We start from the raw sequence: 13,823 nt of genomic DNA on the forward strand, positions 1-13,823 counted from the left end.
ATAGCATTCCTCGTCTTTCAATTAACGTGAAATGCATTCACGCATTTCATCTAAAATGCGTGAGTTTATTCTCGCGTTTTAGATGAAACGCGTGAATTTCAATTCTCGTCTTTCATCGTATATAATATTTTTGTGCCCTAATTTATAACAAAACCACGAATCACTAATTTCCCCTTCTCTCTTCTCTCGCTTTCGCCACTCCGACTCGACCCTCCCCTGAAGAACTCGACCACGAGCAGCAGCAGCTGACGACTACGACGACACCACGAGACCCTCCCCTGAAGAACTCTACCACGAGCAGCAGCAGCTGACCCACTACTCTTCGTTCTCAAAATGGGTATGTTTATTTTATGGTTTTTAGTGATTATGAACACTAGGTTAGTTAAATTATAGTTTATCTAGGTTGTATTCGAATGAATGGGAATCAATACTATGTTGTTATTCTAGTATTAAGGTTTAGGGTTTGCATGTTGGCATAGTGTAGCTGATTCACGCGTATTTCACTCACGCTTATTGATTCTCACTCACGCGAATTAAGCTTTGAGGTAGAGTTTATTGGTATGTTTCGTGGAGATACAATGTTCCAAGAATTAACCACAAGTTTGCTTCAATGGACCTATTGGATAGGGAGCTCTTATCCCATTAGATTCATTGAAGCAAACTTATGGTAAAAAGTTGCGGCATTGGATTTCCTGAAACTCTACGAGCAAACTCTCCTCGGTTATGGTAATGTTGTTAAACTTTTTTCAATTCTTGTGATGTTGTTGAACTGTTTTCAATTGCAGCTCAAGTACCTGTACTTCTTTACTTTGATGGAGAGTGGAAAACTACGGATGATCTTACTCATTTTTCTACAAAGTCAAACAGCGGTATGATTGTTCCCCAAAATTCTACTTATGCCCAATTAGTTGATCAAATTTATTCTACTACCGATGTTGACAAATCTAGATATGATTTATTGCTTCAAGCCAAGTATAATGCTCCTGGCATGATTGCCAAATTTTCTTATATAACTGATATAAAAAAAGATGTGGATGTGGAGTTCTTTTTACATGAAGCAGTTTCAGTCCACAACCGCACTCCATTGTGTGTATCCTTAGTAGAGAAGTCACTACCAATTCAAGAAAGTGTAGCGGTTCCAGAAATTGATGACCCCGACGTCTTCCCGATGCAGCGTGAGGTTTTCTTTGAAAATGACATTGAAGATGAACATTTGCGTCTGAATGTGGGGGATGATGCTGATGATGATTGGGTTCCTATTACCCAACCTAGTAGTTCTGATTGGGTTCCTAGTACCAATCCAAATCCAAGCGGTTCTTGGGTTCCTAGTACACAACAAAACAATGTTGTTGTTCGTACTTAACCAAGCTGCAGTGAATGGGTTGCTAGTAACATACCAAGTAGTGAAAATCCTATACATGAGGCAGTAAGTACCGGAATCGGATTGGAAGTCAGTTCTTTGTTTGAGAATAAAAAAGAACTTCAGCTGAGGTTATATAAATATGCCATGACTAATCATTTTGAATTCAAAGTGGTGAAGTCAAAAAAAGAACTTTGGGTTGTGAAATGTTTGGATAAGAATTGCAAGTGGAGACTGCGTGCTGTCAGAGTAAATTCCTCGGAAATGTTTGAGATTCGTAAATTCGTAAAAAGATCATACGTGTTCAATTGTGACGAGGAAAGAGAATCAAAGGCAAGCACCAGCATGGGTGTTTGGGGAATGCATGAAGAGCAAGTACATGGACCATCACCATGACCACGTGCCCAAGAAAATAATGGAAGACATACAGACTACTTATGGAATAAAGTTGTCTTATAATAAGGCTTGGCGGTCTAGAGAAAAGGCCCTAATGGCGGTGCGAGGAACTGTAGAAGATTCTTACGGTAAATTGCCATCATACCTATACATGTTAGAGAAGAACAATCCGGGTACCATAACAGACATCCAGACGGATGAGCACGGTCATTTCAGGTATATGTTCATGTCCTTAGGCTGCTCAATTAGGGGTTTCAAAAACTGTTGTCGTCCAGTATTGTGCGTCGATGCCAGTTTTCTTAAGCACAAGGTTGGAGGTCAGCTATTGGTGGCGATAGCATTAGATGCGAATGAACAACTCTATCCTGTTGCATTCGGCGTTGTTGATTCGGAGAATAACAACTCCTGGACTTATTTCATGCAAAAACTTAGAGATGCAATTGGATTGGTTGATGATATCGTGTTTGTATCTGATAGACACCCAAGCATCGCCAATGCCTTGTGTTCTGTTTTTCCAGAAGCTGACCACGGTGCGTGCACATATCACATCAAGATGAATATTATGGCCAAATTCAAAACCGATCACTGCCACGCCGAGTTTGGTTTGGCTTCTCAAGCATACACAATCTTGAAGTTTAATCAGTATTTTGACAAGATCAATGCTAAGGACCCTCATATTGCTATGTATTTGGCAGATATTGGGTTTGAGAGATGGAGTCGTGCATTTTTTCCGGGTAAACGATACAATCAAATGACAAGCAATTACGCTGAGAGCTTCAATAGTCAAAGTAAGGAAGCTAGAAAGTATCCCATATCAATCTTAGCTGATTATTTAAGATTCACATTACAAGATTGGTTTAATAGTCGAAGAGAAAAAGCTTCCAATCACAATGAACGTTTATCTTCTTATTATGAAAAGTTCTTACGTGATCAAGCTGAGAAGGCCAGATTATATAACGTTCATCCACTTAACCGATTCGAGTTTTATGTCCATGACGGTGAATCTGATTATAAAGTTGACTTGCGATGAATGAGTTGTAGTTGTAGGGTATTTGATGTATCTGGTCTTCCTTGCACTCATGCCCTGGCTGCTTCCCGTACCCATAGATTGGATGCCTATGAGTTCTGCTCAAGGTTTAGGGTTTACTTTACTTTATTTGCTATTGAATTTATCTAACTAACTTTATTTCTCACATGTTCAATTGTTATCTTTCAGGTATTACTCAAGTGAAATGTGGATCAATGCTTATGCGGAAACAATATATCCAGTTTGTCATGAAGAGTATTGGGATATTCCAGAACATATCAAGCAACGAGTGTGCCTTAAACCACCTGTTAAGGTTAAGAAAGGGCGACCTCAAACAAAGCGTAGGTCATCCCAAGGTGAAATTCGTAAGGTACCGAGAAGATGTAGCTCATGTGGTGGTCAGGGTCACAACAGGGCAACATGCAAATCAGTAATGCCTGCACCCTCTACTGCAAGAGCTGCAAGAGCATCATCATCTCAGCCGCCATCATCTCAGCCACAAACATGAATATTGTCTGTGCAATTTTGAATATTGTATACTGATTGATTGTTGGTTTTCGGATATTGTATGCTGATTGATTGTTGGTTTTCAATTACATGAATATTGTCTATGTTTTTTTATTTGAAAGTTGTATACAGATTGTATAATACATCCAGGTTGGGTGAGTCATATTGTATACAGATTTTATTTGAAAGTTGTATGCAGATTGTATAATACGCGTGATTCATAACTGACGTGTATTACAATATGCGCGAGTCATAACTGACGTGTATTACAATACGCGTGAGTCATATTGTAATACGCGTGAGTTATGACTCACGGGTATTACAATACACGTGAATTATATTAGAATATGCGTGAGTCATAATAGACGCATTTTGTAATACGCGTGAGTCATAACTCACGCGTATTACAATATGACTCACATTTTTATGATACCTATTACAATATTCATGTCTGAAATTATGATGACAAGCAATATTCAGTGTTTACAAAACATGTTACAACAATAATTCAGTGTTTACAAAACATGTTACAACAATAATTCAGTGTTTACAACTTCATGGCTCTAAAATCTGGTGGTACAACATGACTGCCCACTTTTCTCTATATAATTGCATATTGTTTGATACGCAATTTTCTAGACCAAGTTTAGCAGTCAGGTACTCTACATACATTAATACAAAAACGCCACAGTCCCCACTCCATTCTACTTTTGGTACTTCAGGATGTGGGATTCTCTGAAATCTAAAAGTTTCATTTATCATGTTAGGATACCTGGCCATTTCAACTTCAGACATTGCTTTATGAAGGAAGGGCGACATCATCTCACAAATGGCTTTCATGGATTTTCCAAATTCGTCGTCATTGAAAATTGTCTGATCGCAATCATAAACATCAATTCTCCATTCTTGCAATCGAATAACACACAGTACCTAGTGTAGGTTGTTGAGGTTGAGGGGGAAATAAATAACATCAACACTGCTCCAACCGAGCATATGTTTATCTTCTCTACCCCAGTAGTAGTGGTAAATGATTTAAGCGAAAGTATGGCCAGCTGGTTTTTCTGGATCAACCGAATCATTAACAAAATCGTCATAGTATGAAGTAATCAAAGGGGCAAACTGGCAATCTAAGATGGTGAAATCCGCCGGGTACGTCTTAGGGTAGGCGAATGCTCTTGCTCTTAGCAGACAAATTGCGGCATTCATCTCCACATCAGTTAGCCACCTATTTAACCTCAGAATTGTAGTGAAGAACTTAAGGTCTCCAGTGCAATCAGAGAGTTGGATGTCTTTGAATTTAGCCCATTTCGCAAATTCTTTCTTGAACTCGTTCTTCAGTTGCTCATTACAAGTCGACATAGGATCGACAACAATCGTCTTCTTTCTTGGACGAGGGACGATGTAGGGACTAAGTACAGCTTTCGACGCCGTCCTCTTTCTCTTAAATAGGATGTGGGATGCATCTTCCAGTACCACCACATCCTCATCTATCTGCTTGTCCTCCTTCTTCTCTTCCTTCTTCTGCACAACGAAATGATCGTCCACATTCTTCTGCACCACCTTCCTACCCCTCTGCACCCCCTTCCTACCCCTCTGCACCCCCTTCCTACCCCTCTACACCCCCTTCCTACTCCTCTGCACAACGAAATCATCGTCCACCTACAAAGAAATCATTGAATTAGGCAAGAAAAGTCTTCAATTAGTCCAAATGCAAGAATTGCATACCTCATCTTCATTATCCTCCACCTTCTCTTCAACCTTCTCTTCCACCTTCTCTTCAACCTTCTCTTCAACCTTCTCTTCAACCTTCTCTTCCACCTTCTCTTCAACCTCATCTTCATTATCTTCCACATGCTCCTTCACCTACTTCTCCACCTGCTCCTCAACATTCCCACCATCTGTCTTCTCCTCCAAAGTCCCAACATTCTCCATCTCCAACAACGGCCCATCCTACAAAAACCAGAAAAACCCTTCAATTAGTCCAAATGCAAGAAATATGCAAAGTGCGCGAATTGCACCAAATGCAAGAAATGCAAGAAATGCATACCTCAATATTTTTTTCACCATCTTCATCTGTCTTCTCCTCCAAAGTCCCAACATTGTCCATCTCCAACAACGGCCCATCCTACAAAAACCAGAAAAGCCCTTCAATTAGTCCAAATGCAAGAAATATGCAAAGTGCGCGAATTGCACCAAATGCAAGAAATGCATACCTCAATATTTTTTCACCATCTTCATCTGTCTTCTCCTCCAAAGTCCCAACATTGTCCATCTCCAACAACGGCCCATCCTACAAAAACCAGAAAAGCCCTTCAATTAGTCCAAATGCAAGAAATAGGCAAAGTGCGCGAATTGCACCAAATGCAAGAAATGCATACCTCAATATTTTTTTCACCATCTTCATCTGTCTTCTCCTCCAAAGTCCCAACATTGTCCATCTCCAACAACGGCCCATCCTACAAAAACCAAAAAAGCCCTTCAATTAGTCCAAATGCAAGAAATAGGCAAAGTGCGCGAATTGCACCAAATGCAAGAAATGCATACCTCAATATTTTTTTCGTTCAACAAATCGTGATCTTCATTTTCATTGTCCTCCCCAACATTGTTTTTCTCCAAGAGCCCAACAATGTCTTCCTCCTGTCCATCCTACAAAAAACAGAAAAGCCTTCAATTAGTCCAAATGCAAGAAATGCACCAATTAGTCCAAATGCAAGAAATGCAAGAAATACATACCTCAACTTCATTCTCCTCCACAAGCCCAACATTGTCTTTCTCCAAAATCAGCACAGCATTGTCTCCCTTCCCATCCTACAAAAAAGAAAAAATCCTTTAATTAGACCAAATGCAAGAAATGCACCAATTAGTCCAAATACAAGAAATGCAAGAAATACATACCCCAACTTCATTCTCCTCCACAAGCCCAACATTGTCTTTCTCCAAAATCAGCACAACATTGTCTCCCTTCCCATCCTACAAAAAAGAAAAAATCTTCTAATTAGACCAAATGCAAGAAATGCCAAATGCACGAAATTTATCATCATTCAAACTCATACCTCAGTGTTCACCTCAAAATCCCCCTCGTCCTTTTCTTCATCATTCTCCTTCTTTTTCTCCCCTTGTGTGGAAAAGTCTTGCTGTAGTTACTTTAACATCCGTTTAATGAGAATTATTTCATCTCTCATTTCAGTTTTGATGAGACTTATTTCATCTCTCATTTCAGTTTTGATGAGACTTATTTCATCTCTCATTTCAGTTTTGAATTCATTTAGCTGCTTCGAAAGTTCATCCAATCTACATCTATCCTGGGGAGTTGTTGCTGTTGGAGTCGGGGGAGAGGATTCTTCGTCTTCGTCTTTGTCTTTTCTACTCGTGGCGCTCTCGACAGAATAAGAGTTGCTGGTGCTGGTGTTGGTGCTGGTGCTGGTGCTGGGGTAGGGTTGCGGGTTGTTCTTCTCGTGGAAGGTTTGGCTTTGGCTGGAGTAATTTGTCTTTTCTTGCTCATGACAGTTTTTTTATGAGGAACTCCATCGTCAATATCTCCAAGTTTCCTCTTTCTGCAGTCAAGATCAAAAAGGACATCATAAACATTACCTCCCATATCTTCAAAGTCATCCCCAGCATATAAGATCTTCTCTTCTTCAGACAATTCCATTTTCTTAACAATCTTGCCTTGCAGGGCAGTGTGAAGATCAGAGGCAGTGCTCTTCCTCTTTGATTTGTACTGTATCATCCTTGGGCAGACAGGCTCTTCCGTTTGAAGCGTCGTTTTAATTGCAAGATTGGGGACAAACGTTTGGATCACCTCATAAGTCCACACTTGTAAGGCTAGTGCGAACCCATATACGGTATAAGAAACATCGACATCGACATCTTTGTCTTTGTCTTTGTTCTTCTTCCCCGAGGCGGCATATTTCTTCTGCAGATATAGCTTCCTGTAGCGATCAAGGTCTTTGGTCAAACCCCTGATGGTTGCTCTAAAGGACACCTTTCCCCATGGAAAATTGAGGAAGGTGTCGATGTCATCGACCATGCTGAAGAGTTTCTTATTTATTATCCTCTTCGGGTCAAGGGCAAAGAGATAATGGGAAACTAGGTATACCAGCCCCAATTTCCATGCATCTTCCCTATCAGAGCAGGACATGAATTTTGAATGAAGGTCTGCTATTCTAATAAGTGGAATACTTTTAAAATATTTAAGAACCAAAGTTGGAGATTCTTCAAACTGATTGAAAATCCTTTGCTCCGCAGGGAATCTCCCAAAATTGAGACCTGTAACCAATGCAAACTCCCTCATCCCGAAGCATAGCTCTTCTCCATTCACAAGGAACTTCATCTCCATAGAATTTGAGCTGGACTTCCTGAGGAGCATGAGGTGTATAATCGTTCCTGAGAACCGCAGTAACGGGTGCCCTTTGAATAAGAATCTGAATTGGGTTTTCTCTACCCTTTTAGTTAGATTCATCTTTGCAAACTTGGCTGCAATATTTCCCATATTGGTTTTCCAAGATACCCTACCAGCAAACTCGGGTATTATAGTGGACTCCATCTACAAAACAAGGAACAACATGGGATCACCATGATAATTAGCAAAACAAAATAAGTATTTAATTAAATAGTAAGACCAACAACAAAAATGGAACAGAAGAAATAATGACAGAAAATAGTTTGTTCCAGTTCAATCATAGCATCTAGTGTATAGATGCACATATATATTCCCGAGTCATCCACTCATCAAAAAGGATTTTACAATCAATGTATTCAATATAAGAACACTCATCTAGATGCAGCCTCCAATTAAACATATTAACACTTGATCCACTTTTAGAAATGCATTCAATCAAGGTAAAAGTGAAAGATATATTTGCTTCCTATAGCAAGTGCAATATGGTCCAAGAAAGTGAACATACAGTGTGGATCATTTATGGCTTTTGATTCAGCACAGCAAATTAGGAGCAAGTGTTGACTAAATTTCTTAATATAACATCGAAACTTGTCTCATTGGCATTCTATTAAGGTGCAGTAAAGCAGCAAAAGTTAAACCCTAACCCTAAATACCATTTCTTCACAAGCACATAACAAACATGAAACTTGTCTCATTGGCATTCTATTAAGGTGCAGTAAAGTAGCAAAAGTTAAACCCTAACCCTAAATACCATTTCTTCACAAGCACATAACAAACACGAAAATGTCATTTCTTAAACGAGAAATGTATGAATAAACGTGAAATGCATGCATGCAGAATAAGAACACTGATACAATACTCGTCATATACCCTAAAAGCATTTACACACATAAACGAAACCATAACCAAACCCTAAACCCTAAATACATCAATATAAATCAATATAAACGGAATAATACACATCAAAACCTAACCCTAACTCTTAAGCCCTAAACTCACCGGAATATGTCGAAGAGACGGTGGAAAGACGATGATGTCGAATAGACGGTGGAAAGTCGAAGATGTTGGACGAGGAACGATGTTGAGGAACGATGATCTTGATCGATGTTGAAGGAAGTCGGCAGTTGAGAAGACGTGGTTTTGGAAGTCGGAGTGGGAGGGAGAATCGGGGAGGTTTTGTTTTAAATTAGGGCCGAAAAATTATATATAAGACTAAAGACGCGAATTACCATCCACGCGTTTCATCTAAAAACGCGTGAGTTCATCAACGCGATTAAGATGAAACGCGTGGATGGTAATTCACGTACATTGAAAAACGCGAATTGCCATTCACGCGTTTCATCTAAATCGCGTTGATGAACTCACGCGATTTAGATTAAATCGCGTGAGTGGTAATTCGCGTCAATGAGCGTAAAAACTGGGGCCGGAGGGGTATTTCTGACATTTCGCAGGGCAAAAGGGCCCTTTTTGCCAACATTAGCAGGCGCGGGCCTTTTTTAGAATTTCCCCTGTTATGAGGGGCCATTTCATCAAATTTCCCGCTTATGGGGGCCATTTCATCAAATTTCCCTTAAATATACATCTAAAATCTCATATGTCTTAGGTTTTATATCTCACGTCTTTTTTCTTGTTGAATCTGATTTGGCGGCAAAAATAGACGGGCATGGCATCATCGACGACGACTGTTGTGGCAGTTATTGTTGATGTTTTCCATTTTCATCTTTAGAAAAGAAAAATGGAGCTCGATCGGAACAGCAATCCATCGACGACTTCGTCTTCCCCCCTCAGGCAAGATGTCTCCCGATCAAGTCCTACTATTTCGCAGAATCTCGATCATTTATCGCCTGAATCCCACGCACGCCCACCTCGCAAACCGATCGCCGATCAGACAGAGCCTGCCGCCGCCGCCTCTTATTCAGACCAAAACAGCAAATCTAAGGATACATCACCACCATGGCGAGAAATGTTCCGATTGGGCTCAACGCGGAAACCCATGGCCCCATCGCCGCAGCATTCCGCAGAGGAACTTTCCGGCGATCCTCAGGTACGCCTCGCTCTCTACGTCGCTATGGCCCACGCTGGTCTCGCCTTCGCCATTTTCTTACTTTATTGTGTCGGTAAAATCCTTCAAGAATATACGAGACCCATTCAGTGGGGAATTCTTTGTTCAATCCCTTTACGTGGAATTCAACGAACCCTTGTTGCATTTTGGTCCGGCCCTCTTGAATCGGGGTTAATGGACACAATATTGGCGATCCCCGTTGCTTTGTTTCGAAGTTTTCTCTCCACTCTTGTCGATATTCGAGATTTGTGCCTCCGATTGCGTCCCAGGAGATCAGAAAAGAAATATAATATGTCGTCCAAGCATTCGCCTAGCCGCTTCTCCAAATTGATACGATGGCTCGTGTCTTTCTGGGTTTTTGTAATTGCGTACGAACAGCTAGGGTCCCTAGGATCTCTGGGTCTGCTCATTTTAGGATTCTTGTTCACCTCAACTTCATTTGAGTCGACGATGGCTGTTGTTTCAACTTACAGGAGTCAAAGTTTTCGTAGGATGCCTATTAGTGCATTTTTCACCAGAGGGATATTGAAGAGATTGAAGACTCTTGTAGCCATTGGAGTGATAGTTGCAATGATAATTGGCTGTCTGTCTTCCTTAATTTTCTTTTCTTACAAGATAGGAGTTGAGGGTAAGGATGCTGTAATGTCTCTGAAATTGCACGTGGAAGAAAGTAATTATTCGGAGAAGATCGGTGTTAAGAAATGGATAGAAGAGAATGATGTGGCCGGAATGGTGGATCGATGCACTGCAAAGGTTTACCAGACTGTATCTGAAAAGATCGACGGCTTAGCAATGCAGTATAACTTGACTGAATTCGTGGACGGTATTAAAGAATTCGTGATTGGCCAATCTGCAAACGCCGAGCCGTCGACTGCTTTGATGAATCCATCTCCATACACGGAGAAGCTGTTGAGCTTGAGGACGAGGATAAGAAATCGCGAATGGAGCCAAATATACGAAGAGATGGAAGCGATTTTCAGAGAGTTGCTGATCAGTCGAGAGGATTTGGTTGAGATTGCTAAAGGATTCGCCCTTCAAGGTCTAGACGTGATGCAACGAGTTCTCGCGAGTAGCAAGTCAGTCCTCGGTGGGGGTGCAAGGATAATGGTCTTAATCGGCTACTCAATTGTATCTGGAGCGGCTGGCCTATTCCGGTTTGTTTCTCACTTGATGGTTTTCATATGGGTTCTTTATTATCTCATAACATCAGAATCGGGTGGAGTAACACAACAAGTGGTTTGTATGCTACCGATTTCGAGAAGGACTAGGATTAAGTGTGTTGAAGTTCTTGATAAAGCCATTTCGGGTGTGATGTTGGCAACAGCTGAGGTTGCTTTCTTTCAGGGTTGTTTAACATGGCTTCTCTTTAGGTTATTTTCAATACATTTCTTGTATACCTCGGCTATACTCGCATTTATCAATCCTTTATTCCCAATCTTTCCTTATTGGATATCAACTATACCTGCAGCTCTACAATTTATACTAGAAGGTAGGTATATTCTGGCAATTAGCTTAGCTATTATTCATCTTGTGCTCATGGATTATGGAACTACTGAAATTTTGGAGGAAATACCTGGTCATAGTCCTTATCTTACTGGACTCAGTATCATTGGTGGCATGACAATATTTCCATCTGCGTTGGAGGTAATTTCATCTCATTTTCTACTTCTTTATTATCATTTGTCAATTATGCAAAAACCACCCGTAATATCGATTGAACTCACACGGATTGATTGAGGTGGAGTCGTGCTAGCTTTGGTAGGAAAAACCTGATCTCAATTCTGAAAACTTATCAAAGTACTTATTTTTCCTTGCTTTATTCTTCATGTTTTTGGTAATTTTCAGCACTTTCATAGCTTAGGACAGCTATGGGTATCTCTTTATTTGATATTCAAATCTCAAGAACATCAATCTTTTGGAACTAAAATGGTGTAAATTATTGGACTCATTTGCAGGGAGCTATAATGGGACCACTAATAACCACATTTATGATTGCTCTCAAGGATCTCTATGTTGAATTTGTGTTAATTGAACCAAAGGAAGGTTGTGGTCTTATAGAATGATTTGCTTTTTTCTCACTAAAGAAGTGACATTCTTCGATACTGAGCAGATGCTTGAAAAGAGACTTATCATACGCATAGTTGACAGTTTACCCGTTTGTTTATATGTTGATCCTCTTAGTAAACCCTAAACCTGCTTTAGGATCACCCATCTTTGTTTTCGAATTAGAAGAATATGTATTTTATGGTTGGTTAAAACTGATATCTGACAAAACACACATTATTTGTATTTATTGACCTATTTCCTCTTGGGGATCACCTTAGGTGTATATATATATACCAATGGAAAGGGAAACAAATTTTCAGGACCCTTCTTTTTCAATTTGAAGATCAAAGAATCCAACCTTTCCATGGCTCCTAGATAATATAATCATTGTGGTGTGTTAGTCTATGTACTCTAACTATAAAATCATTTCTTATTTGGGTCCATTAAGTTGCATTAGACTTTATTTATCATAATTTTAGTTATTTAACTATGGTTGATCTAATTTAACATACATTTTATTTTTCTTAATTAATTTATGTTCATAAAATGAAGTAATTTTTTACAAATTTTTAAGTTATTCAAGTCATATTTAACAGTTTGGAACGTGTATATTTAAAAAAAAATTAATTTAAACACAAATATGTCTAAATTAATAAAATGTATGTAAAGTTATATCGTTTCGAAGTTAAGCGAAAAATAAATATCAAATCTATCTCTCTTGGATTTTCTCAAATCTTGATTTCGATTGCAAATTTTCTAGTCACTCAAAACACTCTTGATAAATTAAAATGCATAAATCTCGAAAAAAATATGTCCAAAACGTATATAAATATTATTTCATATACGAACGTGGTGACAAATTAATTAAAAAAAATAAAATAATACATTAAAATAAGAGGACAAACTTTTTGCTCATTTGAAAAATGCCTCAAACAGTCCAATTATGATATTTCAAGAACACATAATTCAAAATTTAAGTTTCATTTTATAAGAATGACACAAATTCAAATTCCAAATAATAGTTAAACCCTTGGAGTACATGTTTTATCTTCATGTACTTTAGTGTACACTCAATGTAACTTTCATCAGAATTTAGAAAATTGTATAGCAATATTATACACAAATAAATTGAATAAAATTGAGAGAGAATTAATGCAGTTATCTACCTTCGAGCAGCTTGTGCATTTTATTTAGTAGGTCGTTTTTTTATTAAAAAGAATGCAGGCGTTCAAACAATACAAAGGGAATGAAAAAAAACAAAATAAAAAATAAAAAACATCACAATAATTTTAAATGTAAGTAAGATAAAAAAAAAAGACTATTGATATTAAATTAAATAGAATGATTCATTCTTGAAATGTATAAATAATTTCTATACCATATATTCATCAATACATTTTGAGAAATTTTGATTCATCTACGCCCGATAATCATCATTTGTTATTGATGTGTCATCAATACTACTAAATATTTCTATTGAAGTACTACTTCTCAAATACAAATGACCAACCTATAAAATTAAATAAAGAAGAGTATATATAAATTATTTGATAGAGTTTAGTTTAAAACAAAAGGAAAAATTAGGGTCCGACGGTTATGTTGGATCGATCAGATAGTTCAGGTTCATCGATGACTATCCAGAGGTTGTTCGTCGTCTATTATGTAGTCACTCATTTTTCACCCTCTCCAATTTTATAGTTTATATTTTTAATAAATCTGAGTCTATACAAATTTTTTGAATTCATTCACGGGCTAATTGCACGATTTATTTTAAAGACAATTATTTTTAGAACAATGGAGTTTTTAGAAATAATTGATTTTGAATTCTTAGTGAGTTAAGACAGTAATTTATCTATGTTTCAACACTTAGGGAAGCTATTATATTTAAAATATTCAAAATTTTATTTAATTAATTACTTGGGTATTTATAAAATCAAAAATTACAAAATATATATTACCGGTTTTTATAAAAAAATAAATAAATAAAATAGTTAAGTATATTTTTTATTTTGTTTTCATTAAT

At 38.1% G+C, this 13,823-nt stretch overlaps 1 protein-coding gene across 1 annotated transcript; it reads left to right on the plus strand.

The window, feature by feature from the left end:
* Positions 1-9,318: 9,318 nt before the first annotated feature.
* On the plus strand, positions 9,319-12,195 carry LOC124938826. The gene is made up of 2 exons (XM_047479343.1): positions 9,319-11,398; positions 11,710-12,195. Exons 1-2 carry the CDS (start codon positions 9,428-9,430, stop codon positions 11,815-11,817), a joined length of 2,079 nt encoding a protein of 692 aa, XP_047335299.1. The 5' UTR covers positions 9,319-9,427; the 3' UTR covers positions 11,818-12,195.
* The last annotated feature ends 1,628 nt before the right edge of the window (positions 12,196-13,823 follow it).

This window comes from Impatiens glandulifera, chromosome 5 (assembly GCF_907164915.1).
Source record: "Impatiens glandulifera chromosome 5, dImpGla2.1, whole genome shotgun sequence".
NCBI classification, from domain to species: domain Eukaryota; kingdom Viridiplantae; phylum Streptophyta; class Magnoliopsida; order Ericales; family Balsaminaceae; genus Impatiens; species Impatiens glandulifera.

What these genes read in the sequence shown, in the direction of transcription:
- LOC124938826 (XM_047479343.1), top strand. Translation starts at nt 9,428, where the DNA reads ATGGAGCTCGATCGGAACAGCAATCCATCGACGACTTCGTCTTCCCCC. An exon ending in TATTTCCATCTGCGTTGGAG is followed by an intron (nt 11,399 to 11,709) that starts GTAATTTCATCT and finishes ACTCATTTGCAG; the next exon opens with GGAGCTATAATGGGACCACT.